Raw genomic sequence first — 26,925 nt, 5'->3', positions numbered from 1 at the left:
AACACTAATAACATTTTCATTGGGTAATACAAAAGTAGTTTCTAACTGAGTATTATATTTTTACGTAATTTGAATTGTAAGGAATTCTTCAGTGGAGTGAAAGACATGCTCTGAAAACTAGTAATTGCAGGCTTATCAGTTTTTCATATAAAATTTTTTTTAAACTAAAAATACTCTCTACCATGTAACCATTATTTTGTTAGTAATTTGAATCTTTTAAAATTATTTTTGTTAGCGTATCTGTTTATCCCACAGAATTCATTAGTCATGATATTGAAAAATGTGAATAAAATCATCCTGAGATAATGGCTTTACAGCAGAAGGGTACTTAAGAACATCAGTGGATGATACAAGACCATGTGTATTTTTGCCACTCTGACCGACACACAGAAGAGTGGGTGTCTCCTATCTCCTGGTCCTAAGTCATTTCCCCATGGCTGGCTGGTTAATTTGCCCCCAGTTTCACCTCTTGGTGATGTATAACCCTCACTTGCCTGGCATCTGGGATGTTGGTGATGAATACATGAGTCAGACAGTTTCATTGATTCCTTAAACATTCAGAAACTTGATAATCATGCTATACCAATCCGTGGAGGAGATCGGGCATCCAGCTATCCAGGGAGAGCCATTTGCCATTGATTGGTTGTGCTACATGGGCAATAACTGTAGTGATGTTACGTCTAATCATGTCACCTCTACTGGGTATGTGCCACATATCTTTTTATGTTTTGTTAGTACGAAGGAGCTGCCATAAGCTAATTTCAATAAAAGTTTGGTGGATTTTTAGTCAAAATCTCTTTTTTCCCTTCGTTTCTTCTGTCACCTTCTTACCTCCTTTCGTACACACACCCACACACACACACATGCCCAGTAACACACATATTATATAGTAACACCCACACACATACACACACTTCTACAGAAGTTTGTGCCTGAAAAATCACTTGCTTCTAAAATCCCCTTCCTGCCTTACCAAAGTTGATTAACCAAAGCTTGTCTGAAACACGAACACATTTTCTAAGAATTGCTTGGATGGAATGCACAAACAAAGTGTTACGTCAATTGCCTTGTGATAGATTACACAAATCGCCCTTTTCGTGAGATGAAATAAATGGGTCCTTTTAGATAATCCTACATATTTTCCTGTGTGGTATAAAATAAATGGGTCTTTTTAGATAAACCGGCTTAACCTCGGTTCAATTAAGGAGCCCCTTAGGTAATACCAAGTGATCAGTGCACCCGTAACAGCTCGTAGCATTCACTTTCTTTAGTAAAATAAGATTACCTGCTCTAATTAACATTTTCTTTGAAGCCAAAAATATCTTAGGGGTGCACGTATCTTTACTCTCTTACTCTGCTTCAATTAAAGACATGAAATTTGGTCTAAAAGATGTGCATTTACTTGTATTGGAGATATTTGAGATTCGGCCTTTATAGAACGATGGCCAGTTAGTACTTAAAAATACAATGTGCATTTGAAATTATCCCATTTTCATATTTTCTTTGTATACGTATCCAACAAAGCTACTTTTCTGTTTGAGTTCGGACCTTAGAAACGGTTAAAAACCTTAAATAAATGTACCTGATGTCATTATTTTCTTCAGAAATATACAGGAAGACATGGCAATCTAAATGTTATTGGAAAAATTTAACTGAATTAGTTTATTTTAGAAAATGAATTTGCTAGTAAACGTTGAATCCAAGTGCAGGAATGGGTCAAGCAATGATTGGTAAATTAGAGAGATTTTTTTTTTGTCTATTTTTTCGAGGAAAATTTCAATTTAGTGGAAAAATCTTGTAAAGGCAGACTTTAAAGAGAACCCTGGGCAAATTCCTTCAATTAAAATTTTCCCTTTAGTGTCCTGTATGTTGTTTCTACGATATGTTTACCATAATGCATTGATAAGAATTAAATATGACTGGGGAATTAGAACTACGGGGTCAGATCTACATGGGTTTCTATTTTCTCTGACATCTCTTCAGAGACCCATGGGCCATGATCATCATTTCAAGGCAACACTGGTCTCCATACCCCCTAAAGAAATGAGATCATGTACTGTATATTCTACAGCCTTAACCTAGTGAGAAAGATATGACAGAGCTTCCCATTTAAGCGATAGAAATGGATTAAACCGGAGACAACATGCACATGATCGGAAAAAACGTGCATATGATCTGTTCATGTTCAATCAGAACTGTACACGTACATCCTCACATCCGTGTATGGTTGTGTAAGCAAGGCCTTTAAAGCCTTGGTGGATTGTCACATGAGTTGTCTCTCCTTTCAGATAATTTCCTGTTTGGACAACAGCATTTTTTGTTTGTTTGGAGAGAAAAATTGTTTGAAACATGTAAAAACACCATAAATAGTGTGAAAATAATAATTTAGTTCTTCTAGAAGAAGCTCATTAGGAATTGAAGAAAAAGTGATCAGATTAACTGTTGAAATGATAAGATTTTCATATCTTTCAATCTATTCAGAATCTATAGTTCACTTTTGATATATTGGTATAAGATTAGATGGCTGTCAACTACTGAAAGAGGTTATCGGAGATGGGGGCGTTATATTAAACGTTAAAGCTAGCTTATATTGATTAATATTTAAACATACTTGAAACATAATTTGAGATGTACTCTTGCTGAGCAGCTAGCATTTAAGTCTGATATTGGACATGGAAACCCCATTTATATGGCAAATCTTTTTACCCAAGAAAGACAAATAGCATTGTCTGTCCTCTTGCATTACCATCCTTGACAAATGCGAAAGAAGTGTAAGTCTTATTTAGGCTTTCAACTTGATACAAGAAAAACAAATAGGTCAATCCTCTGAGCAATTGCCCATGGAGAAACATTGCATGGTTGGCTGACTGGTGAGCGGGATTCTCCCTTCTATGATTAATGGTACTGTGGAGTTACTGGTGATTACAGAGTCCTCGTGAGGGAACAGACCATGATTGCTGTCAGATTTTGTTTCCTTTTTGTAATTATGCCAGATAAGAAATGGAATGGAGAGAACCGAGAAATCAATAGCCTTGCCCAGTTTTTTTGTTCTTTTTTTTTTTTTTTTTTATTCTTTTGGTGGAGTCTTTATATATATATATATGAAAAAATTTTTGACCAAAGATAATTTTGTGTCTACCAGACATAATGGTGAAGTTTTTCTGGCAACATTTGAATTGTTGAAGAAAATGGACTTAGATGAAATACATCAGTGATCTTGATGTTATCTGAGCTTGTATTTAAAAAGAAAGACATTGTTGTATCCCATTGGAACAAAAAATAAAAAAAATGCTGGTTCTGCATATAACCATAAAAATGTACAAGGTACATGAACTACAGTCTGGATAATGTATTAGCTATGGTAGCTTGGATGTCGTCCACTTCAAATAAGCCTGTAGCGTGATGAAGCCTTTGATATTCTGGATTCAAATCTTTGATCTGGCCAATATCCCTGTGAACCCTTTCAAACAGCCTGTATCCTGTCCCTTGAGAACACCTTTAAGTGCTGCATTGCCCTTTTTTCAAGAAGTCTTAAAGGTATTTCAATTAACCGTAGGCTGCAGACTAGATAAAAGATGTCTTTCGTGATGGTCTGATTCTGGTTGTGATTAGATTTTGTTTTTTTTTTAGTGAAAAACATCCCTCTATTGTTTTTTACTCCATGACCCCACTTTTTCCCTGCCAATCTCAGCCCCACCTTTGTCTCTTTCATCTTTCCATGGCCCCACCTTTTCCTCTTCTATCTTCTCCATGATTTTGCTTTTTCCCCTTTTATCTCCCCCATGACCCCACCTTTTCCCTTTCCATCTCCTCTGAAACTCCACCTTTTCCCCTTCCATCTCTTCCATGACCCCATCTTTTCCCCTTCCATCTTTTATCCATTATCCCCGCCCCCCCCCCCCCCCCCCCCACCCACACACACACTTCCAATCATCATTCTTTTCTCTTCATTTTCCAATCTACCTCCTAGCTATTTCTTGAAAAAATTTTAGTTTATGGAATTTTAGCTCTTTAGTAGCAAGTAAAGTTTAAAGCACAGTGATGCTACTTTTGATGCAAGTGGTGGTGGCACATTTGTGGAGGCATAAAAGTGGAAATGGCTGCTGACACTAGAGTAGAGATCTATAAGTCAGCAAAGTGTGTCACCAAGTCAGGTATACAAATTCAGTAGACCATTGTCAAGTCAGTCTAGCAACTGGTTTGAAATAATGTTGTATAACACTATTAACAGCCTGACAGATAAATGAAAGAGTGACAAATTGCTAAGGCATTAGTTCACAAGTGACATTTAGGAAATAAGCATGACTTTTTTGTGCTGATTCAAAGGACAAGTGTCTTCAAAACCTTAACTTATTGAATATGTTACAAAGTATTCAATTTCAATGAATTGATTATGAAAATATGTATAAGGTTACTGCAATTAGTTTAATTGTATAAGTATAATGGCTCTTGGGGGGAAAACAAACCATGGAAAAGAGACGCTTCTTATTTGAACATTTTTTTGTCAGTAATTTAATGTTTCTGTTAGTCCATTGCCTACATAATAAGGCATTATAAGTTGAACAATTGCTACTGAGGTTATGTTAAGTATATTAGCCAACTAATATCTGAATGTACAAAAGGCAACCAATTAATGTTTGAATTTGTAAGACTTTTGTGGAACTTAATTACATTACTAGTAGTGCATTCATGGTAAGCCGTTTGATAATATACAATTATGTACATTCTGCGACATGTCCTTTTATAACTTTTTTTCTCATACTAAAGCACCTAGTACATTAAAAATTGAATATCTGTCAAATTAGACAGTCCTCAAGCATAATTACTGACAAACATGCTTAGGCAAAAGTATACATATGTGCAGACACACCAACACACAGACCTGTGCAAGCGTGCACACATACGCATGCGTGCATACCCACATCATACAATTTTGTAATCTCTCTGCTAGCTTTTTCTCCCCCCCCCCCCAAAAAAAAATAACTCAGATTGGTACAATCCAGTTTATTTTAAAGCCAGATTATTTCTCCATAACGTTTTCCCAACTCATCACATGTCGCAAGCACTGTCCGGTTTCTCTCAACATCTCGTTTACACAAAATCTTCAGGTTGACAAACATTATGGGGTCTGTATTGCACATGTGCACGAGAAAGCTCAATACAGTTGCCACGACAACTGAAGAAAAATCAATCTTGATTACTGTAGTATATTCATGATATACGGCCTGTTAAATTAAGGGAAGTTTCAAAGGCACATGAGATATTTGTACTCTAATATGTAGTATTGCAAATAGAAGTTCAAATAAATGATTTATTCGTAAGCTTTGCATTATTGGCCCATGAGGGCACATTACACCTTTGTAATGTAATATTGTGTGTAGGGAAAGATGGGGTTGGCTCATATCTTGACACAGGTATTAATATAGTTCTTATCAAGATTTAAGTGCTACAGGTGAATTATGAAATCAATTGGGCCATATCTGTGGCATTTATAACGTAACATCTGTGATAATCGCTTACATTTTGAGAGCTTACTCTTGAATCGACAAATTGTATTTCTGGAAATGATGGTTATGGTTATCAGGAAATTAAAGACAAATGTTAACAAGAATTTTTGTATGCATTTTATGTGAATGCATGCTACATTTGGCCTTTGCTAGGATAATGTTGAACTAATTTTCACTCATAACAGCAACTGATGAGTGAAGAAATTTCATAATGATTTGTCATTTTTATGTAGAAATCATTTAATACTCACTGATGAGTGTTATTTTCTTTCGCAGCTTGACAATGCTGATGAGCAAGCAGCGCAGGTACGCCGCGAACTGGAGGGAAGGTTACAAATGGTGCACAAGATGGCGCTGGTGAGTGTACACACAGGTGACATCGAAATAAAAACAGCAAACAAAGCTAGAGTTTGATTGAATTTCTTTTGTTTTCTTATGTTTTTTGTAGGGTAAATAATATTTATGTTCTAATTCCTTACACTCAAACATATATACAATATTTTTAATATAAACTCAGACAGGGTATTAGGAGTTAAAGTACTCACATCGTGTACTAGTACTTTATTTCCAATTTTACATTGCATATTGTGGTAAAGACAGTATCTCTTTATACATATCAAGCATGATGAATAGTTACATCAGGGAAACAATTTAAACCATAGCTATTAAGATGTTTGTCTTATACCTTAATATGTTATTAGATCAAGTCTAATTTCAGCATTGGAATACACCACATCATTTCACTGATAACAAGTATTGATCTGAAAAATTTATATTGTTTAACACTGCCATGTTCTATCGAGTAAGGGACCATTCACAGACCCTATCATACTAAGTGTGGATCAATCTATCTCTGAAGGGATTCTCGCTTAATTGCAATCAACTTAAGTGGTTTAGATGTTTGTCACGCCTACTGAAGCTGCTAGGGGGTAATTAATTATAGTTTACAGCTTCAGTAGGTGTGCCAGAAATCTAAGCTGCTGAAGCTGAAAGAAATTTAGCAAGAAACCCCTCAGAGATGGATCTATCCAGTTAGATCGATTAAGGTATCATGGGAACCCAGTCTAAGGGACCATTCCCACAGATATTTGGATTGATCTATCTCCCTGGGGAGTCTCACTAAATTGCTATCAAGTTAACCGGCTTAAATGTCTGTCATACCTAGTAAAGCTGTTTGGGGGTAATTATCTTTACCCCCTAGCTGATTCAGCAGATGTGACAGACATTAGGCCATTTAGCAATTTAGGGAGACTCCCCAGGGAGTTAGACCTATCCAGAAGGATCGATCTAGGCATGGGAACCCAGTTTAAGTTGACATTAATAAAAATGTGCAGTGTAATGAACACCTCTTTATTTCAGACTCGAAGGTACCCGCGGTTTGTGGTCAAGGAAATGGAGAGCATGTACATTGATGAGCTTAAAATCTCAATCAGTCTTCTCAAGGCAAACTTAGAAAGCCTCCCCGTCTCAAAAGGCAGCACAGAGTCCAAATATTCCTTATCCAAAATCAAGAAATATAACCGTGTAGCTAGGTATATTTGTTATAATTAATAATTAATTTATTACTACTTTTTTTATGTACAGACACAGATGTGTCTGTACATATTGCCATCACCTGCGTCTGTCGTCGCCGTCGCCGTCGCCGATCATGTCGCCGTCGCTGTCGCCGTCGCCGTGCACTTTCAGCGTTAACACCATAAGTGGAAGACAGTTTTACTTTTTGGCTTTATATTTACAGAGCTGACTAATATTCATAAAACGCGGGTCAAGTTCGAAATTCAGCATGATCGGGCCATTATTGTAGAATTTATGCTGTTTTTTCACTTTTTAGCATATATGCAACACTGTTAACACATTTCAAGGAAAACCGATAGGCCTGTTGTCATGAAACTCACAGGAGTAATCAGTCTTACTAAAACGCAGATCAAGTTCGAAAATCGGCATGATCGGGCCACTATTTTACTAGTTTTACTGTTTTTTACTCTTTTCAGCATATATGCAACACTGTAAACACAATATAAGAAAAACAGATGGGCCAATTGTCATGAAAGTCACAGGAGTGGTCAATTTTACTAAAATGCAGGTTGAGTTCGTAAATCAGCATAATCGTGCCGTTATTGTAGAAGGTATGCTGTTTTTTCACATTTCCACAGATTCAGTTTTTAGGCATGTTAACAGTCTTATGTTTAAACTAATAAGATACGTGAAAGTGTTTGTTTGACATTTCCTGCATCTTTACAACATTGTTAGTTGATTTTGTAAAAATGATGGTAAACATGTTATCGTGTATTGTGTAATAAAGTTTCAAAAATGGAAATAAACTCATATCATTGCAATTTGTCAGATTCAATCATTCACTATGTTCAGAATCTCAGAATGGAAGAAATTGGACATTTAACACTGCTCTATTGATACTTCTCTCATCTCATCAATTTTCTTAGTTGATCATATAAAAATGGCAGTAAACTGTTCATTTTGTTTTATGTTAAAAATTGTTAAAAATGGGGAAAAAAACATTTCAGAACAGTGCTGTCTTGTTTACATTTTGGCATTTTCAAGTTGTGACTTTGAAGTTCCATGGGCCTGAAGACCTTTGCTAGTCACATTTTCTGAATATCCATGATACTAATATTTTATTATTAAAAATTGATGGTCATTATGCTGTTAAACATTATGTAATATTGCATCAAAATTTGAAAAAAAACCTATTTTGGGCACTGCTCCCATGATTACCTTTTAAGAAAAACCATGTCACTTACTGTTCTCAAACTTACAGGAAAGAAACATGGGACTAAAATACAGCTGCAGTAGGCAATGCAATCTGCCAGATAAACAGTTTTTTTGTGAAAATTTAATTTTTCACATATTGGCATTTTCAAGGTGTGACTTTTAAGTTCCACAGGCTTGAAGACCCAGGCTAGTCACATTTTCTGAAAATCCATGATACATATATTTTGTTATTAAAAATTGATTGTCATTATGCTGTTAACCATTATGTAATATTGCATCAGAATAGAAGAAAACACAATTTTGGGTGCTGCTGCCATGATGACCATTATGGGAAAACCATGTTTCTTATGATTGCCAAACTTTCAAAAAAGAAATACAGGACTAAAATGCAGCCTGAGTTGGAAAAGCAGTCTAATTGACTTCTTTTTCTGGAAGTTTTACATTTTCAAAGTGTGAACTTGAACTCCCATGGGCCTGAAGCCTTATGCTTGTTTCACATTTAACTTACATTGGTATTACCTGTTGAGCATAATTAAAATTTGATGTTGAATTTGCAGTTTAACATAATGTACTTTTGCATCAGAATTGACAGTAGCCTATTTTGTTATTTCCTGCTTTTTGTCTGTACATTTGACAGCTTTGCTGCCTTGTCTTTAAGTGGTAATGTCCTAGATGCAAGTGAAGTGTATGTGCTGTTTTCAATTAAGTGCTACACATTTGAAAAACTAAGGTTTACTGACTATATCAAGTGAGACATCAAAAAGTTTCAATAACCAACTAGACATATTGAAAACATTTCCGTCAATTTGCACACTGCCCTTTTCATTATTGCAATTAAACATGAAATTCAAAAGCTATCTAGTATTTCTTTTTATAGTTCATAAATAATTATCAGCAAAATGTGAAGTCTTTGTCAAATGAGAGAAGTGCTTTCTTTTTCACGTTTGATACTTTTGGAGTTGTCCTTATCATAATTCCATTTTCTTTTTCAGAACCCAAAACCCAGCTATCTCAAAGATGGAGGTCAATGATGATGATCCAGGTCTCTCAAAGCTTGATGTGGTCTTGTCATTTACTCTAGAGGTAAGGGAGTAGCACTCCATATATCTCTCACTGGTAACCATATTAGATTTGGCTGCCATATTGGATGCACCCTGTACTCTTTGATAAAGAAGCATCCACAGTTCTCCCCCCCCCCCCCCCATGTGGTATAAAACTGAACCATGATGTGCTGTATTCAAGTACATCTCATGATTTAAAGATCAGTCATGTTATTTTTCCTTAGATTACAGAAGTATGTTGGGAATTGTCAAAATAATCCATCTTCCATGTAGCTGTGCTCCTTAGAGCTGTGCGTGGTATCCCCTGGTGTGGTATTGATTGTGAAGAGAACATGGCCACTGTAGTGACGTGGCAGAAACAACAAGAATGTTCATTTCTTTTGATTGATTTTTGTCACTTTTTATTGAATATACATGTAGGGAGGCTTCTACAAGTTCTTAGAAAAGTGGAAGGGATGTTTGTTTCGCCTAACCTCCCTGTTTGCCCTCCCTCCCTTTCTCTCTGTCTGTCTCACACACACACACACACACACACAGAGAGAGAGAGAGAGAGAGAAACAGACTCACTCATATGATAAACATAAATATTGCACTCTTCATAGTGTGTCTAGATGGTAATGATTTTACAGTTTGCATCCATTCGCTTCAAAACTGTTACCACTTTGTTGTGACATTTTATCAAGTATAATATCATATCATTATTAAGATTTTTTTTTTTTTTTTTTTTGTATTTCTTGGAGCTATATTTCCTCGAGTTTTGATTGCTGGAATTACCTGTGTCATGTCCACGAGATGTTAACACGCCAAGATTGACATATTTGATTGATACTTCCTGGGGGGATTAGTACCTTTGGATTGCATGTGGAAGATAGCAGTTAAATAAAATGTGTTTGTGAACCAAAATTCAAGTCCTTAGCTGTACAAAAAAAAAAGCACAAGCCCTATCAGGATTTTTTTTTATGTTGTTGTTGTTTTTCAGTAAGGTAGCCTAAGAACAGGTTAAATTCATTCAAATTAAAAAAAAAAATTTTTTTTCTTAACCAAAGTACTTTTTAGTCTCAAGTGAAAAAATTCCCAGCATGTCTCTAGTCCAGATGGATGGTTCTGCCCTACGCATTCTTTTAATTGAAGTAGTCCTCGTGGAATAATGATAGATACATGTGGTATTAAAGACAGGCAGTTACATATAGCTGCAGTTGTAGGTTATGTCTGTTGTATAGATTTGACTTGAATTAATGCCAGAATTGTGATCTGAAACTAGTAAGAGAAATGTTTTATTTGTGTGTTAGAGCCATTGTCGAATAGTTCATAATAATTATGGATTTCAAAGATTGTAGGAGTTAAAATTGCCATCACAAGAGATTTTGAAATTCTAAGGATGGTTAAAATAATTTGATATCAGATAAAAACAGGATGCTGTTCATCCACTTTTATCATTTATTTGAGTTAAGATATTGATTGTGGTGGAAACTAATTGCCTGTTAGCCTGAAACAAGTTTCTCATGACGTTTGTGACCTGACAGTTGTTTTTTTCATGACTAAATTGTTGTGAATGCTTTGACAAGGAACTCGGAGGCAGTATCATTAAAATTAACCTCGATATACGTCACAATTTATTACTCAGGAATGAGATTTTTCCGTCTAGTGGTGGGTTTCCGTCTTTTTGGGTGGTGTTGGTGCTTACAACAGTTATAAGATTTTTCAGACTTTCAGCAGATTTCTAAATTTTTGGGAGCCAAAAAGCCTCATCCCTACTTGACTAGTTTGTTAATCTCTCTCTCTCACTCTCTCTCACACACACACACACACACACACACACACACACACACACACACACAATTCTATAAATTTAATGTCGTCTAACACTAAAATTTATGGAGATATAGAAGTTACATGATCGGAAAACAAGCCGTGTCTAGAAAGTGTCTTCTAGGTTTTCCTGGAAATTGCTTGCAGTCGGTTTTGTGCTCATGGAAGGAAATCTAAGGCTTCATACCATGATTATAACCATAAAAAAAGTCGGTGCTAAAAGGCCATAGAGTGTATTCATAGCCTGTGGATAAAAAATCACTACTAATTGTTATTTGAGTGTACAGAGTTTGGCAGGGCCAACTTGGATGTAGATGCATCTTAAACTCAGTTGGACCACTTGGGATAGAGGGGGTCTGTAGCTCCAGTTTGTTTGAAGTAGTACATAATAATAACCATACTTAGGAATGGATCAATTAAAAAATGGTCTTACTTGTTGCTGATTTCATTTTCAGTCTACTTGTAGTATCTCAGTAGTGATTGATATTGATTTCAAAGCTACGCTGGTCAATAGATTTCGTCTCTATTAGCTTGCTGATTGCCTAATGTTAGCACTGCTATTGGACAAAGCTGAATTTCTTATGCAGAGGTTACGTAAAATAAAGTGTGACTGTGTACATGTCTTGTTAAAAAGTACAACTGTAGGTCAGAAATAAAAAAAAAGAGCAAACAGGACAAAGTGTTCTAGATGACATAAGTAGGTTACAAAACTAGAGAGATTGGAATGACTGTGTAAATTGATTTATCAGGTGCAGTGTCAAAAATGTTTCTCATATAGACCCCCCCCCCCTTTCGCCAAATATTGAAGCGCACTTTTATCAGAGATACATCTGTGCATGAAATTCTGTCACTCAGATTTGGTGACGGCCCATTTTTAAACTGCACCATGCACCAAGACACATAAAAAGAAGACTGGTAGAAATGCATATTTGTTTTAAATTACTTTCTCGATGAAATATTCAGACCAGTGGGCCCCACTGAATAGCTGGCCCCGAGGGGAGGTAGGAGCTGGTTTCCCCAATTGCCTGGAGACATGTGGGTTTCCTAATGTGATTACTGGTCTCCGTATTAATGTTGTTGCAGACTTTTCTACCATTGCTTGAGTGATTTCAATATCTGTTTGGACTCAGGTTTTCATGTATTGATTTATTCAAGATGCTCACATCCAGATATATTGAATTTGTTTGATAACTAAGACTATTTGGTAAATTGGTGTCAAATTAGAGGCTGGGAGGCTTGTATTTATGGTGGTGACCAAGAATAATGCAAGCGACAATAAACTGTTCTCACTGGTGATAAGGGATATATATCTTGATATTTAACAAGTCAGGGGATCACTTCTTCTTTTCTGCTTGTTTTGAAACCTGCTCATTGCAGTCTGTGTTGCGTAAAAGGTGAAATTAAATTTTCATAGCCCCAATGATTATTAGTGCTGTGAAACAGCCCAGTTACCTAATACCTGAACAATTCCCAGATGTTTTATCAATATTTCCTTTCTGCCTTCTGTGGTATTTCCATTTGATATTTACTCTATTAAATTTGTGCTAGTCATGATTTATTTACCATTGGCAGTCTAAAAGGGTTAAATTTATACAATAATTGTCACTGTGCAATTAAAAGGTATATTCGAAGTATCGGTGAATGAGGCTATTCAAAAGAAATGAAGTCCAGGTGCATTAAATGAAAGTAATAGCTTACGAAAACTTTTGTATTATTATGAAAATAAAATATTTTATTGATACACATTACTGTAACATATGATGCCTTTGAATATTTAATGTTGCTATTGTATCTGTATTGTATTATCACTAATGAAATTACTGTATGACGCCTCAGCGTATATGTTTTTGGAGTGGATCATTGTTTGTGAAAAAAAAAGCAGGGGAAAATACTTAATTTTGATTAAACAGCTAATTGATAAACATGCATGGTCAAAACGATAAACTTTCAATATGACATTAGAAAACTTTGAAAAAAAAGGAAAAAAAAACAAGACATAAAGAATTTCACAAGTAATTAATCAGCTCATTTCTTGTAGAGAGATCCAATAATGATAATTGAGCTCATTTGTAAAGTAAAGAATTTCACTAGTAATCTGTCAACATGTTCCTTGTAGTAAAATGTACTGCTCTCTCTCCTTCACAACTACTCCTTGTAGTAAAATGTGCTGTTCTCTCTCCTTCACAACTTGCTCCTTGTAGTAAAATGTACTGTTCTCTCTCCTTCACAACTTGTTCCTTGTAGTAAAATGTACTGTTCTCTCTCCTTCACAACTTACTCCTTGTAGTAAAATGTACTGTTCTCTCTCCTTCACAACTTACTCCTTGTAGTAAAATGTACTGTTCTCTCTCCTTCACAACTTGTTCCTTGTAGTAAAATGTACTGTTCTCTCTCCTTCACAACTTGCTCCTTGTAGTAAAATGTACTGTTCTCTCTCCTTCACAACTTACTCCTTGTAGTAAAATGTACTGTTCTCTCTCCTTCACAACTTGTTCCTTGTAGTAAAATGTACTGTTCTCTCTCCTTCACAACTTGTTCCTTGTAGTAAAATGTACTGTTCTCTCTCCTTCACAACTTGCTCCTTGTAGTAAAATGTACTGTTCTCTCTCCTTCACAACTTACTCCTTGTAGTAAAATGTACTGTTCTCTCTCCATGACAACTTACTCCTTGTAGTAAAATGTACTGTTCTCTCTCCTTCACAACTTACTCCTTGTAGTAAAATGTACTTTTCTCTCTCCTTCACAACTTACTCCTTGTAGTAAAATGTACTTTTCTCTCTCCTTCAGATAGTAGTAATGGAGGTGAAGGGACTGAAGTGCCTGGCCCCCAACAAGATAGTCTACTGCACCATGGAAGTGGAGGGTGGAGAGAAGCTACAGACAGACCAGGCAGAAGCATCCAAACCTGTGTAAGTGGGACGAGATCTGGCCCCAGATTTACAACAAAACTTAAGTCGGTTCCAGTGGCTGCCATCTTTGTTACCAATGTTACACGGTCACATGCACACAACTTACCCTATCAGAATCAGTGTTACAGCACTCTCATCACTCTCATGGACATCCTAGTCTACTAAGCCATGAAACTGACTGAAGTTTTTTTTTTTTTTTTTTTGTGAAACTAGGGCTCGGGCCTGATTTTCCCAGGTTTCAGAAGGATAAATGTTGGTCTTATAGTTATGTGTTCTTTTTTGAAACAGGTCAGAGATGTTAGTAAATGTAGAAAACTGTACAAATGGCTGAAGAATGAGAGTATAGTTAAGGTGTAAGATTTTACGTATTGTCAAATAGTTAGTATATTGATCAATTAAGTCAGGCTGCAAATTAAGTGAAAGTCATTGAATGTAAGTATTATAGTTAAGTATATAGAGTTTAAAAAGCAATCCCTTGCATATATTGTCATGTTAATTCTTTTGATGACAATAATCTAGTGATTTTTAATATTTTTATTAATTTTTCATCAGCTGGGACACCCAAGGAGACTTCACCACAACTCACCCGCTGCCTGTGGTCAAAGTGAAACTATTCACAGAGAAGTTGGCATTACTGAGTCTGGAAGACAGGGAACTAGGGAAGGTATGTGTTCCCTCCACCCCCAGCTATCACCCTCATTCCTCCTCTAGTTCACATTTGAATATAGGATTTCAAAGTAAAAATCAAATTTGGTCAAATTGCTGGAAATGATCACTTTTAATTGTGTGTATTATTTGTGTTTGTTGTCTGAAAATGACACCCTTGTTTGATCACTATTTCTTTTGGGGAAATTGACCCCAGAATTTAAGACTTATTCTGGTTTTATAGTAAACAGATTGAGGTAATTGAATATTAAGCGCCAAATCTGACAAACTTATTTGCTTTTCAGAAGTTATTAGACATTTTTTTCAAATGAATTTTAGAAGTATCCCTGTACACAGAACCTCTTTATAGAGGCATCCCTTTGTGTCTCTAAAGCTTAAAAAAAAACCCCAAGGTTACCAATTTTGTTGTCTGATGACAAAATTATTCTCTCTGATTGCAGTTTGAAGTAGCCTAGGATTGTTAGAGTCTTCAGGCTAAAAGGGAATTATTGGGTTAAATTCCTTTGTGCATTCAGCCCTCCGCTGTTCATCTCGAAACTCATGAAAAACCAATGTTCACCAGATTGACAAGTACCTGGTAGCAAAGCATTTGACAATTTGATTATCATTTGATAATTTGATTATCGCTTTACTGATGTTTTTCTTCTTTCCATTAAAAGCCCAGGAATTTTATTTCATTGACAATTGGATGTATTTAAAGCATAGCAATTTTAACTGCTAAGCTTAATATCCTTGGTTTTGTCATGACATCCCCTTGAAAGTTTTTGTTTTCTTCACTTAGTATTTCAATTTGAAATAAAGATTTAGAGGATGAGCTGGTAATGGCTTTTGTAATGGTAATGGCTTTCCCTGTTAGCAGCCCAAATTTCTACTTAAAGCTCCCTTGCAGCAATACCAGCTTTCTCAACCAAGGAAATCATTTTGCTAGATGGGTAAATCTATAGCATCAGGGACATAACATTTGCCCAACCTAAGCTTAAGATGCTAAATGTTTCTCTTAACCAGTATTCGAATCAAGTATGCATTGAAGGCATCCAAATTGCGTAGGTTATGCGGTGTACCAGACTTCTCTCACACTGTCTCTATTGATGTTGTTCAGTTGACTGAAATAGATTTGTATTTTGACTGAATATTTTGATTGTAAGTTCATTTCTTCCAGCAGGACAGCATATAAAAGGCTTTCTTTAACTTATGTGAATTATACTTCTTATAGCATAGTGAAGCAGTCAGTCCTGTTGGATTACAATAAAATTATTTATGTAAGCACAATTGGTCTTGGAGCGCATTCAGAACAGAGGACTAACTAGTCTGCAGATCAAACATGGCCGACCCACTTGAATACTTGCTGCATAATCCCAAAGGGAATCTATTCACCGTTTAATCAAGAATTAAGCAACAAGCTTTTTAATAGTTAGTCTGCTGTTAGTTTGGTATTCTGAATGCCCTCTTAGAAAATATTTCCACATTAATACAACCTCACAGACCAAGTTCTCCCCACTGTTTCAGGTGATCATCAGGCCCACGGCCAGTAGCCCCAAGGTACCCGAGTGGCACAAGATGCACACCCCGAAGAATTTCCCAGATGAGCTGAAGATCAAGATAGCTGTCAGGATGGACAAGCCGCAGAATATGAAACATTGTGGGTGAGTTACAGACTGAGGTTAGGTTACCTATATTTGTTTGTTTTTTATAATGCCCATATTTTAGCCATTTTCAAGATAACCATATTTTAGTCTTTTTCAGAATACCCATGTTTTAGTCATTTTCAAGACATTTGTACTTTAGTCATTTTTAGTCAAACTTTTGATTTGATGTAAATTTTCACTTACGACATAAGTAAAAAAAAAGATAATTTTTTGTTGAAAGTAAAGTATAGGATTGATATCAAACTTTCCACTGCTGTAGATACTTAATAACAAGTCTGTATTACATTTCCAGTTATCTTTATGCCATGGGGAAAAGTGTGTGGAAAAAATGGAAGAAGAGATATTTTGTTTTAGTACAGGTATGTTATTTGATGGTTTAGCACAGGTGTGTTGTGTGATGGCCTGATCAATGGGAACTGATTGTCATGCAATCAGTATGATTAAGGGCAGTTGTATAATAGAATAAAGAGGGCTTTTTTCCTGTTTTTTTCCTGACAAAGGCTGAGTATTTTATAGCTGTAAAGTGATATAAAGCATCCAATGTCTGCATAAAAATAGAACGATCGTGAGTAAAAAGAAAAAATTCAGTACTCGGTATTCTTGATGAGGCTAGCATGCTCAGCTGCTACCACTTAATGCAACAATCTTAGTTGAAACTGATGCAATGAAATATCTACAAAAAAACTCTTCTCCCCAATCTTCCGAAAAGTCAAACACATGCAATCACTGTAGCTATGAGGGAAAAGCGTACCACGGAGATGCATATGTAATAAAAATACATTTTTAAGTGTCCTGCTCTTTCTCCTGAGCATGAAAGGCAAACATAGTACTAATGCTCTGTAGTTAAGAGTGTCGGTGCACAACAGGGGGATATACTAAGTAACAGTATTTGCCTTAAGTCCCTCTTGCTTTCTACAGGTGTCCCAGTACACGTTTGCCATGTGTAGCTACAGGGAGAAGAAGCCAGATCCCACAGAGATGATGCAGCTGGACGGGTACACTGTGGACTACACTGAGGCTCCCAGTGGTAAGCTTAGATGAAATATGAGATGTCAAATTACTGGTCATCAAACTGAAATCATCTAAATGTTTTGTCGTATTGCATTAATTTTATTAATTTGTTGTGAATATTGACTCAAGGTAAATAGTCTTTACCTTTTGGTTTAAGCTATTTTATATGAGAATAAAAGTGGCATTATGAAAGGTAGACTTCAGAGTGCATCATGTCTCACATTTCAAACTTGAATCGAGTAATGGTTATTGCATCAATAAATAAATAAAAAGTAAAAAACTATCAGAGGCTATTTTGTATGTGCTTTCAGACCTAGAGGGAGGGCGTTGTTTCTTCAACACAGTCAAGGAAGGGGACAGTGTCATCTTTGCCACAGAGGACGAGAACGAGAGGACACTGTGGGTGCAGGCTGTGTATAGGGCGACAGGACAGTCCCATAAACCACAGGCCCCCACAGCAATACAACAGGGCACCAAGACAGCCAACTCGACACTGTCACGGATACAAGGAGGTAAGAAGGGGTGGGGTTGAGGGGGTGTGTGAATCGGGGTACAGGACAGACCCATAAACCACAGGCCCCCACAGCAATACAACAGGGCACTAAGACAGCCAACTCTACTCTGTCACGGACACAAGGGGGGGGGGGGGGGTAGCTCAATAAACATATTCACAATTGATAAGCAGTGATGATGATGATGATGATATAAAGAGAATCATAATAATCATGATAGAAATCTTGATTACTTTTATTCAGTCATTTCAATAAATATACATAATTTAAAATAGTATTTTTCCTCATAAAAGGGTTATAATGCTTTTAGAAAGGAAATATGTTATCTTTAAGAGGCATGAATCTAGCTGTTCAGAATCAAATGCAGTTGTACAAAAATGTTCTGGAAATAGATTTTGCAGTTAAAGTGAAACTATTCCAAGTAAATCCTTTGATAAAAAGGAAAGCCTTTAAGCTTAAAAGGAGACTGTTTGACATGAGCCAGACTCTTCTGCACTAACTATTGATTAAGAAAGACAGAAAAAATCCTTTTAAGGAAAGTGATTGGTAAATCAGTTTTCTAACCACTTAATTTAAAATGATTGAGCCCCTATAAACTGTGTAAAAACACATTTTGGATATATTTATAGACAATTGCCCGTTGTCAGCGTGAACATTTACAGTGCATTACTAACATTGCCAAGATAATATTTAACCTTAAAAGTAACCAGTCCTTTTCTTGGGAAGGTATACATTGAATTTGTGCATTCAGGTATTTGAAATATTCTGCTTTGCTGCCCCAACATCATGCTTTTTAAGACTTTTATTTAAAAGTACTAGGAAGGTATTTAACCTGTAGTATGAAATTAAAATTTTATGTTTTATGGATATTAAGAAGATATTTAACCTGTATTATTACATTTTAATTTTATATCTTAGGGGTACTAAGAAGATATTTAACCTGTATTACGAAATTTTAACCAGAACACCCTCAATATTTCCAGATGCTGATCGTGCCAGGAAACATGGCCTGGACGACTTTGTGCTGGCAGAACCTTACAAATTTGACCACGCAGTGCTGTTTAAGAAGCTCCAGACCTTGACCTTAGACTACAGGCTGGAAGATGCCTACACTTGCTTGGTTAGTACATGGGCACTGACAATGGATATCTCGTTTGTGTGTGTGTGTGTGTGTGTGTGTGTGTGTGTGTGTGTGTGTGTGTGCTCTTGTGCACGCATTCTAACCGAGGACACACACCCGCCCGAAACCCACTAACCGAGGACACACCTCCAACCGAGGACGTCCTCGGTTGACATAAGCAGTGGAATGCATAAAGGGGCCCATTTCAAGTTAGGTGGTGAAATTTGACGCTATTCTGAGCCAGTCCTCGGTTATGCTGTATAGCGCGGGCCAAATTCCCGCCACGAGTGTATCAGAAATACTGTCCAACTTTTTGTCTGAAATCGGGCTATACACACGCGTCCTCGGTTGTGCTGTAAAGGGCGGACCAAATTCCGCGTCCTCGGTTGTGCTGTAAAGGGCAGACTAAACTGAAACTAATGTTATATCTCAGATGTCTATATATTCAGTAAGTTCATATTTTTAAACTAAAGGTCTTTTTTATCAAATTAAGCTCTCCTACTCTGAAGTATCAAATAAACGTACCGGTACGTTAATTAATTTTCCAAATTTCTTCCCGCCGGTACGCTCCATTTTCACCCAGTAGCCTACGCTTATTAATTTTTCAAAAATCTTCCACCCGGTATGTTTATTAAATACCTATTGTACCGGTGGGAAATTACACAAGTACAAGTCACGCTTTTTATTTTCTTAAATTGAAGTATAATGAGAAGAAAATCGAGATCTCAACTCATTACCTACTGTTCCACAAACAGCACTGGAAAGTAGGTCAAGCGGAAGTCGCTCTCTGAACACAACAGTACATGCGTCACCTGACTTCAGTTTCTATAAATAGACGTGCTTTCCCTTCAGCAGTGACAACTACTCATGTATATCGATCGAATGATGCAATGTCGCAAGGTGATAGGATCATATTTATAGCTAAGGAGGTCATTTCAAGTGCAGCAAAGAAGTTGTGCCTGTTGTCAAACGCCAATTATTTCATGCCGATTTATGATTTAAACGATGTTAAATCACATTTCTATGTAAGATAAACCCTTAGGAGTTTACAGGTATGCAAAACGAACATTATATCTGAGAATAAATTTACTAGTATGAACCGTATGGCTCTCGGAGGCGGCTTAGGTGCGATATATCTGGGTCTTCGGCCCCTGACAATTATTATGAAATTTTACTCATCCCGTTTTTAAGATAAATTTTAATACTGAGTGAATTTTACCTGGTGAATTTTTTTTTTTTTTTACAATGATCAATAGCTAGCTTTTTATGTACAGACACAGATGTGTCTGTACATATAGCCGTCATCTGCGTCTGTCGTCGCCGTCGCTGTCGCCGTCGTCGCCGTGCACTTTTACCGATAACACGATAAGTGGAAAACTATTTTTTCTTTTGGCTTGAAACTTACAGAACTGATGAATATTCGTAATACGCAGGTCAAGTTCGAAAATCAGCATGATCGGGTCACTTATAGGGAATTTATGCTGTTTTTTCACTTTTTTTCAGCATATATGCAGCACCGATAACACGATAGGTGGAAAACCATTTTACCTTTTGGTTTCAAACTTACAGAACTGATGAATATTCATAATACGCAGGTCAAGTTTGAAAATCAGCGTGATTGGGTCATTTTTAGGGAAGTAATGCTGTTTTTCACTTTTTTCAGCATGTATGCAACACCTTTGTGCTATATGATGGTACTGTATGGATGGCAGTCTATAAAATTGTCCCTTGGGTGATCACTAATTAAATTAAGGTCTATAAAGTCACTTGCCTACTCATTAATTTTCAATTGGCCATTAAATGAGATTACATAAAACACTCCTTGAGATTTCCCTGTAAAGTCCCATAGGTTTAGCTGTCTTAACTGTGTCACAAAATTAGGATTTGGTGATAATTGTGCAGATAAATGGTGTTAAACATTGCAAATAAATTTACAACAAAAAGAATGTGTTATGCCAACATGCTATAGATGAATAACAGTGCTTTATTTTTCTCAAACTTGGTGGGGTTATTAATATCAAGTTAATACAGCTAGATTAAAAGTTTGAATAGCAGCTTTATTGGAATTTTTTACGTTTTTTTTTTTTTAATTTTTTTTTAAATTATTTTTCAAACACTAGCATCTTCAAGATGTGATTTTTTTACTCCCATCCACCAGAAGTGCTGTGCATTTTCTGTATTTTTGTATATAATTGTTATTTCTTCAGATTTAATTCTTAGGCATGTTAACAGTCTCATTATGGAACTAATAAGATATGTAAAAGTGTTGTTTTGACATTTTCTGCTTCTTAACAATATTGTTGATTATATAAAAATGACGGTAAACCTGTTATAATATTGTGCATTGTGTAATAAAGTATCATAAATGGAAAGGAACTCATCATTGCAGTTTGTCAGATTTAATCATTCACTATGTTCAGCATCTGCAAATGGAGCAAATTGGACATTGAAAATTGTTCTATTGATAGTTTTCCTATGTCAACAATTTTCCTAGTTGAACATTTAAAAATGACAGTTTATTGATCATTTTGTTTTAAAAAAGGTGTTGAAAATGGAAAGAAAATCATTTCAGTACAGTTATCTCTTGTTTACATTTTGGCATTTTGAAAGTGTGACTCTGAACTTCCATGGCCTTGAAGACCTTCCCAAATCACATTTTCTGAATATTCATGATACTTTTATTTTTTTATAAAAAATTTGATGGTCATTATGCTGTTAAGTATTATGGTTTATTGCATGAAAGTTGAAGAAAACCCTATTTTGGACACTGCTGCCAGGATAGCGGTTAAGGGAAAACCATGTTACTTACGATACTGAAACTTACTGAAAAGTTTCATAATACAGAAGTGCAGGTTGTGTTTGAAAACCAGTGTGATTGTTTTCTGTTTTGGAGGCAATGCAGGTTTATAGAGTGCTATACTGGCATTTTCAAGTCGTGACTTATCACTCCCATCTGCCAGGAGCCCTGTACTCTTACTTTGTAACATTTTCTGTATTTTGTTAAGTTACAAGAATGATTCTTAGGATTGACATACAGCAAAAAAAAAAAAAAAAAAAAATTAATAATAATAATAATAATAATAATAATAATATATATATATATATATATATATATATATATATATATTTTTTTTAATGAGTTTAAGCAATTTTTTTTTGTGTTTAATTTTCACAGTACCTCATTCTGGCATTTCCAAAGTTTAACTCTTATCAGCCTGACACCTTAGGGACTATTTCCAGACCCTATCACGCTAACTGTGGATCGATCTATCTCCATGGGAATTCTCGCTAAATTGCAATCGATGTAAGTGGCTTAGTTGTCTGTCACGCCTACTGAAACTGGCATGCCAGAATCCTAAGACTCTTAAACTGAAAGCAATTTAGTGAGAAACCCCTTGGAGTTGGATTGATCCTGTTAGATTGATCTAGGTATGGGAACTTAGTCTAATGCTTGATACACATTTTACTTTCATCCTAATCCAATGTTATGCAGAATAAGAATTTGATTTTGGCTATGCATTTACAGTTAGCATAATACATTAGTTCATCAGAATTGACAGTATCCTATTTCCTGCGTTTTTATTTTCTGGTTTTTGTCTGTACATTTGACAGCTTTGCTGCCTTGTTTCTTTCTCTTCTTCTTCTTTACTTTTATTTATTTATTTCATTTTTTTTTTTTTTGGGGGGGGGGGGGGGGTGGGGGGGAGCGGTGTAAAGGTTTTTTCCACCCAGTACTTTTATTCCATCCAGTACTTTTATTAAATTTCGAGATTTTTTCCACCCAGTACTTTTATTCCATCAGTACTTTTATTCGATACTTCAGAGTAGGCTTTTCATAAAACTCACAGAACTGATGATTATAAGTAAAAGAATGGTCAAGATTGAAAATCAGCATGACCAGGCCCTTTTCTTTCAAATGTTATGCTGTTTTTTTTTCAGCATATATGTAACACTGTAAGCACATTTCAAGGAGAACCAATAAGCCTGTTTTCATGAAACTCACAGAACTGATGATTATTAGTAAAAGAATGGTCAACATTGAAAATCAGCATGACCAGGCCCTTTTCTTTCAAATGTTATGCTGTTTTTTTTAAGCATATAAGTAACACTGTAAGCACATTTCAGGGAGAACCGATAGGCCTGTTGTCATTAAACTCACAAGAGTGATCAATGTTATCTATATACAAATCAAATTTAAAAATAAGATAGATTGGTTGAGTTCTGAGGGACTTCAGCTTTTATTTGTATATAAGTGGTTTTCCTCAGATTTGATTGTCAGGCATGTTGACAGTTTCGTTATTGAATTAACTAGATATGTAAATATGTTAGTGTTTCTCTGAAATTGTCTGCATCTTTACAACATTGCTAGTTGATTATATAAATATGACGGTAAACATGTTATCATGTACTGTGTAATACAGTGTCTCAAAATGGAGGAAATGGGGTGATTATTTTCAAAAGTTTTGCATTTTTTCTCCTTTTTTCAGTGTACATGCAACACTGTTAACATATTTCAAGGAGAACCAATAAGCCTGTTTTCATGAAACTCACAGAACTGATGATTATTAGTAAAAGAATGGTCAAGATTGAAAATCAGCAAGACCAGGCCCTTTTCTTTCAAATGTTATGCTGTTTTTTTTTTTTTTTTTTTTTTTTTTCAGCATATATGTAACACTGTAAGCACATTTCAGGGAGAACCAATAACTTAAAGCATGTTTTCATGAAACTCACAGAACTGATGATTATTAGTAAAAGCATATTAGTAACACTGTAAGCACATTTCAGGGAGAACCGATAGGCCTGTTGTCATTAAACTCACAAGAGTGATCAATGTTATCTATATACAAATCAAATTTAAAAATAAGATTGATTGGTTGAGTTTTGAGGGACTTCAGCTTTTATTTGTATATAAGTGGTTTTCCTCAGATTTGATTGTCAGGCATGTAAACAGTCTCATTATTGAATTTACTAGATATGTAAAATGGGTTGTTTGACAATTTCTGCGTCTTGACAATATTGCTAGTTGATTATATAAAAATGGTGGTAAACCTGTTATCTTGTATTGTGTAAAAAAAGTGGAAATGAACTCGTATCATTGTAGTTTGTCAGATTCAATCATTCACAATGTTCGTAATGGAGGAAATTGGACATTTAAACTTGTTATATTGATATTTTTGCCATCTCAACAATTTTCTTAGTTGATCATGTGAAATGGCAGTAAACTGTATTATTTTATGTAAAAAAAGTTAAAAATGGAAAGAAACCCATTTCAGTACAGTTCCATGAACCTGAAAACCTTTGCTAGTCACATTTTCTGAATATTCATGATACTAATATTTTATTATAAAAAATTGATGATCATTATGCTGTTAAGCATTATATAATATTGCATCAAATTGGAAGAAAGCACAATTTTGGGTGCTGCTGGCATGATGTCCTTAATTGTAAAATTGTGTACTGTTCAAGTCTGTATCCTATGGACGACATTTTGTGTTATCAAAATACAAAATTCATGATAATAAAAGAGTGCTAAATAGAAAATAAGCATTATGAAAATAAAATGTTTGAAAACGAATTTCTTTGGTCTTTTATTTTATTTCATCAGTATCTTTTCTTTTCCTAAATTAATTGATGTTTTATCTCATAATCTTCAATTCTAAAAAAGTGGCAAAGCCCAGCATTAAATATTGTATAACTGTTCATTTAATCATCACCTCTGGTGTTATTTTGGAATTTACCTTAAATATGAAAGAATTTCATAAAAATGTGAATTGCTGCAAAGTAACGCTATATAAAATTTGCTTTGCATTAAAAGTACAATCATTATTACATGTAGATGCATGCATGTCCTCGGTTGTAATGTGTAGTGTCTGTCCGTGTGTGTGTCCGTGTGTGTCCTCGGTTAGAATGTAAAATTCTTGTCAGCAAAAAATTAGTTTTTATAAAAAATTAATTTATAACATTCATACTCGAATAGATTTTACCCTAAATTGAATGTTTTTATTTTGATTTAACCAAGGAATAAGATGTCCTCGGTTGTATGGTGTTGTGCTGATGTCCTCGGTTGGTACACATAGACAAGTATGTGTGTGTGTGTGTGTGTGTGTGTTACTATATATTGGGTGTTTGTTACTATATCTTTTGTTTTTGTTGACACATTTTAATTTATGATGACATGATGAACATTGATCTTTGCCTTGAGCCTTAATAACTTTGGCTGTCAGAAGAGCATGTTATTTTTTTAATGGTGAGCAGTAAGCCTGCTATTGTCTAAAATAAGTGCTGATCTTTCATATTGCAAAGATTAACAAGACATATGATATAATTAACCCACAGGGCTTCTGCTCTGTTGACAGTTTAATTTAAGTTGTCATGGATATCAACTTAATCTAGTCATCCAGCAAGTGCCCCGTACTGTGCACTCCCAGTAATGCTTTATATTGAAATATATTCATTTGTATGTTGTAGGGTTGGTTCAGTCCAGGTCAAGTGTTCTGCCTCGATGAGTACACGGCACGCTACGGCGTGCGCGGCTGTCACCGCCACCTGTGTTACCTTAGCGACCTGCTGGAGAGGGCGGAGAATGGCATCATGATTGACCCCACCCTCATGCACTACAGCTTTGCTTTTTGTGCTTCACACGTGCATGGGAACAGGTACAGAGAAGATTAGCATTGTGAAGATTAGGGAGACTTCTGTCAGGATGTTTTCAGGCTCTCCATCACCTCACTCCTTGTCTGTACCTCTCCCAGTTCTCTCCTATTATCCCTCTCTCTCTCTCTCTCTCTCTCTCTCTCTCTCTATCTCTCTTTCTCTCTCTCTCATAATTTTAAAGCCTTTATTTGTCAATATTCAGATTAAGCCTTTTTGACAGAAATTGACATTGTTGATATTATACGATGTAGCCTACTGTCTAAATTATTGAAGTTATAATTAACATTTGCTTCAACCTGAAACTTTGATGACCTGACATTTCGTAATATATACTTATTATAAAATGTGTCATTCCAGGCCTGATGGTAGCAGTACAGTCCTTTTAATAGAGAAAGAAAAGTTTGACGAAATCAAGGAAAGGCTGAGGATTCTACTGGAAAACCAAATCACTCATTTTCGCTACGTCTTCCCATTTGGTCGCCCTGAGGGAGCTCTCAAGGCCACACTGTCATTGCTAGAAAGAGTAAGCCCAGAGTCCTATTGTTATAGACATGCTGCATAATCTTCAAGCACTAGTCAGATCCATATTATCTATTTTCTAGTACTCATTTGTGTTGGAAATTGGCATATGCTTGTTGATATGTCACAAAATTCTTATCATAGCTTCAGTAATGGTGTAAATATTCATGTGTTCTAAGGTAAAGGTAAGGTAAAGTTTTGTTTAAAAAGTGCTGTCTGCAACTTCAGCCATTATGCGAAGAGTTGATGATTGGCATGACACTTGAAAAATGATAAGGTTTATTGAAGTCATTGTCTGAAAAGACTAGAAGTGATTTATGTTTGTTTTAGAATAAAATCCCCCTTTTTTTCATAGATTTTATCATTATCATCATCATTTTGATTTGGACAAATAATTTCCTATAGCCTACTATTAGTCCAAGTAACCAGTGGGCTGAAAAGTGAAAGCCACAGACTGAAAAAATGTGTGTTAGTTCATAACTTTGAATACCCCTTCATAATGAACATTGTTTCAGTCTAATTAAATGAGGGCTGTAATGATAAATGTTTGTGTTGTAGGTATTGATGAAGGACATTGTAACCCCTGTTCCCACAGAAGAAGTACGATATGTGATCAAGAAATGTCTTGAAAAAGCTGCTCTTGTCAACTACACCAGAATATCCGAGTATGCCAGGATAGAAGGTGAGAGGGCAAAACCCGGGCAGTTGAATGAACTGATTTTTAATATATTGTTATGGATGTTTATGTGTATTTATCAAGGTAACCCATGTATTTCTCCTC

General features: G+C 35.6%; 1 protein-coding gene across 6 annotated transcripts in view; it reads left to right on the top strand.

The window, feature by feature from the left end:
- Window positions 1–26,925, top strand: part of LOC106166053 (calcium-dependent secretion activator 1) — a 52,192-nt gene that overhangs the window by 3,530 nt on the left and 21,737 nt on the right. For all 6 annotated transcript variants that reach the window (XM_087014517.1, XM_087014516.1, XM_087014515.1 and 3 more), the window contains exons 2-14: window positions 5,784–5,864; window positions 6,867–7,039; window positions 9,230–9,320; window positions 13,895–14,016; window positions 14,569–14,680; window positions 16,189–16,325; window positions 16,621–16,687; window positions 17,247–17,355; window positions 17,651–17,851; window positions 18,835–18,971; window positions 25,440–25,627; window positions 25,983–26,148; window positions 26,703–26,826. In XM_087014517.1, coding sequence (XP_086870643.1) covers window positions 5,784–5,864; window positions 6,867–7,039; window positions 9,230–9,320; window positions 13,895–14,016; window positions 14,569–14,680; window positions 16,189–16,325; window positions 16,621–16,687; window positions 17,247–17,355; window positions 17,651–17,851; window positions 18,835–18,971; window positions 25,440–25,627; window positions 25,983–26,148; window positions 26,703–26,826 — 1,708 coding nt within the window. The remainder of the gene's footprint in view (window positions 1–5,783; window positions 5,865–6,866; window positions 7,040–9,229; window positions 9,321–13,894; window positions 14,017–14,568; window positions 14,681–16,188; window positions 16,326–16,620; window positions 16,688–17,246; window positions 17,356–17,650; window positions 17,852–18,834; window positions 18,972–25,439; window positions 25,628–25,982; window positions 26,149–26,702; window positions 26,827–26,925) is intronic.

This window comes from Lingula anatina, chromosome 6, assembly GCF_051362555.1.
Source record: "Lingula anatina isolate TDL-2025a chromosome 6, LinAna3.0, whole genome shotgun sequence".
In the NCBI taxonomy this organism is placed as follows: Eukaryota; Metazoa; Brachiopoda; class Lingulata; order Lingulida; family Lingulidae; genus Lingula; species Lingula anatina.
Note: the sequence above shows the minus strand (reverse complement) of the source record. Positions and strands in the feature narration are given on the sequence as shown.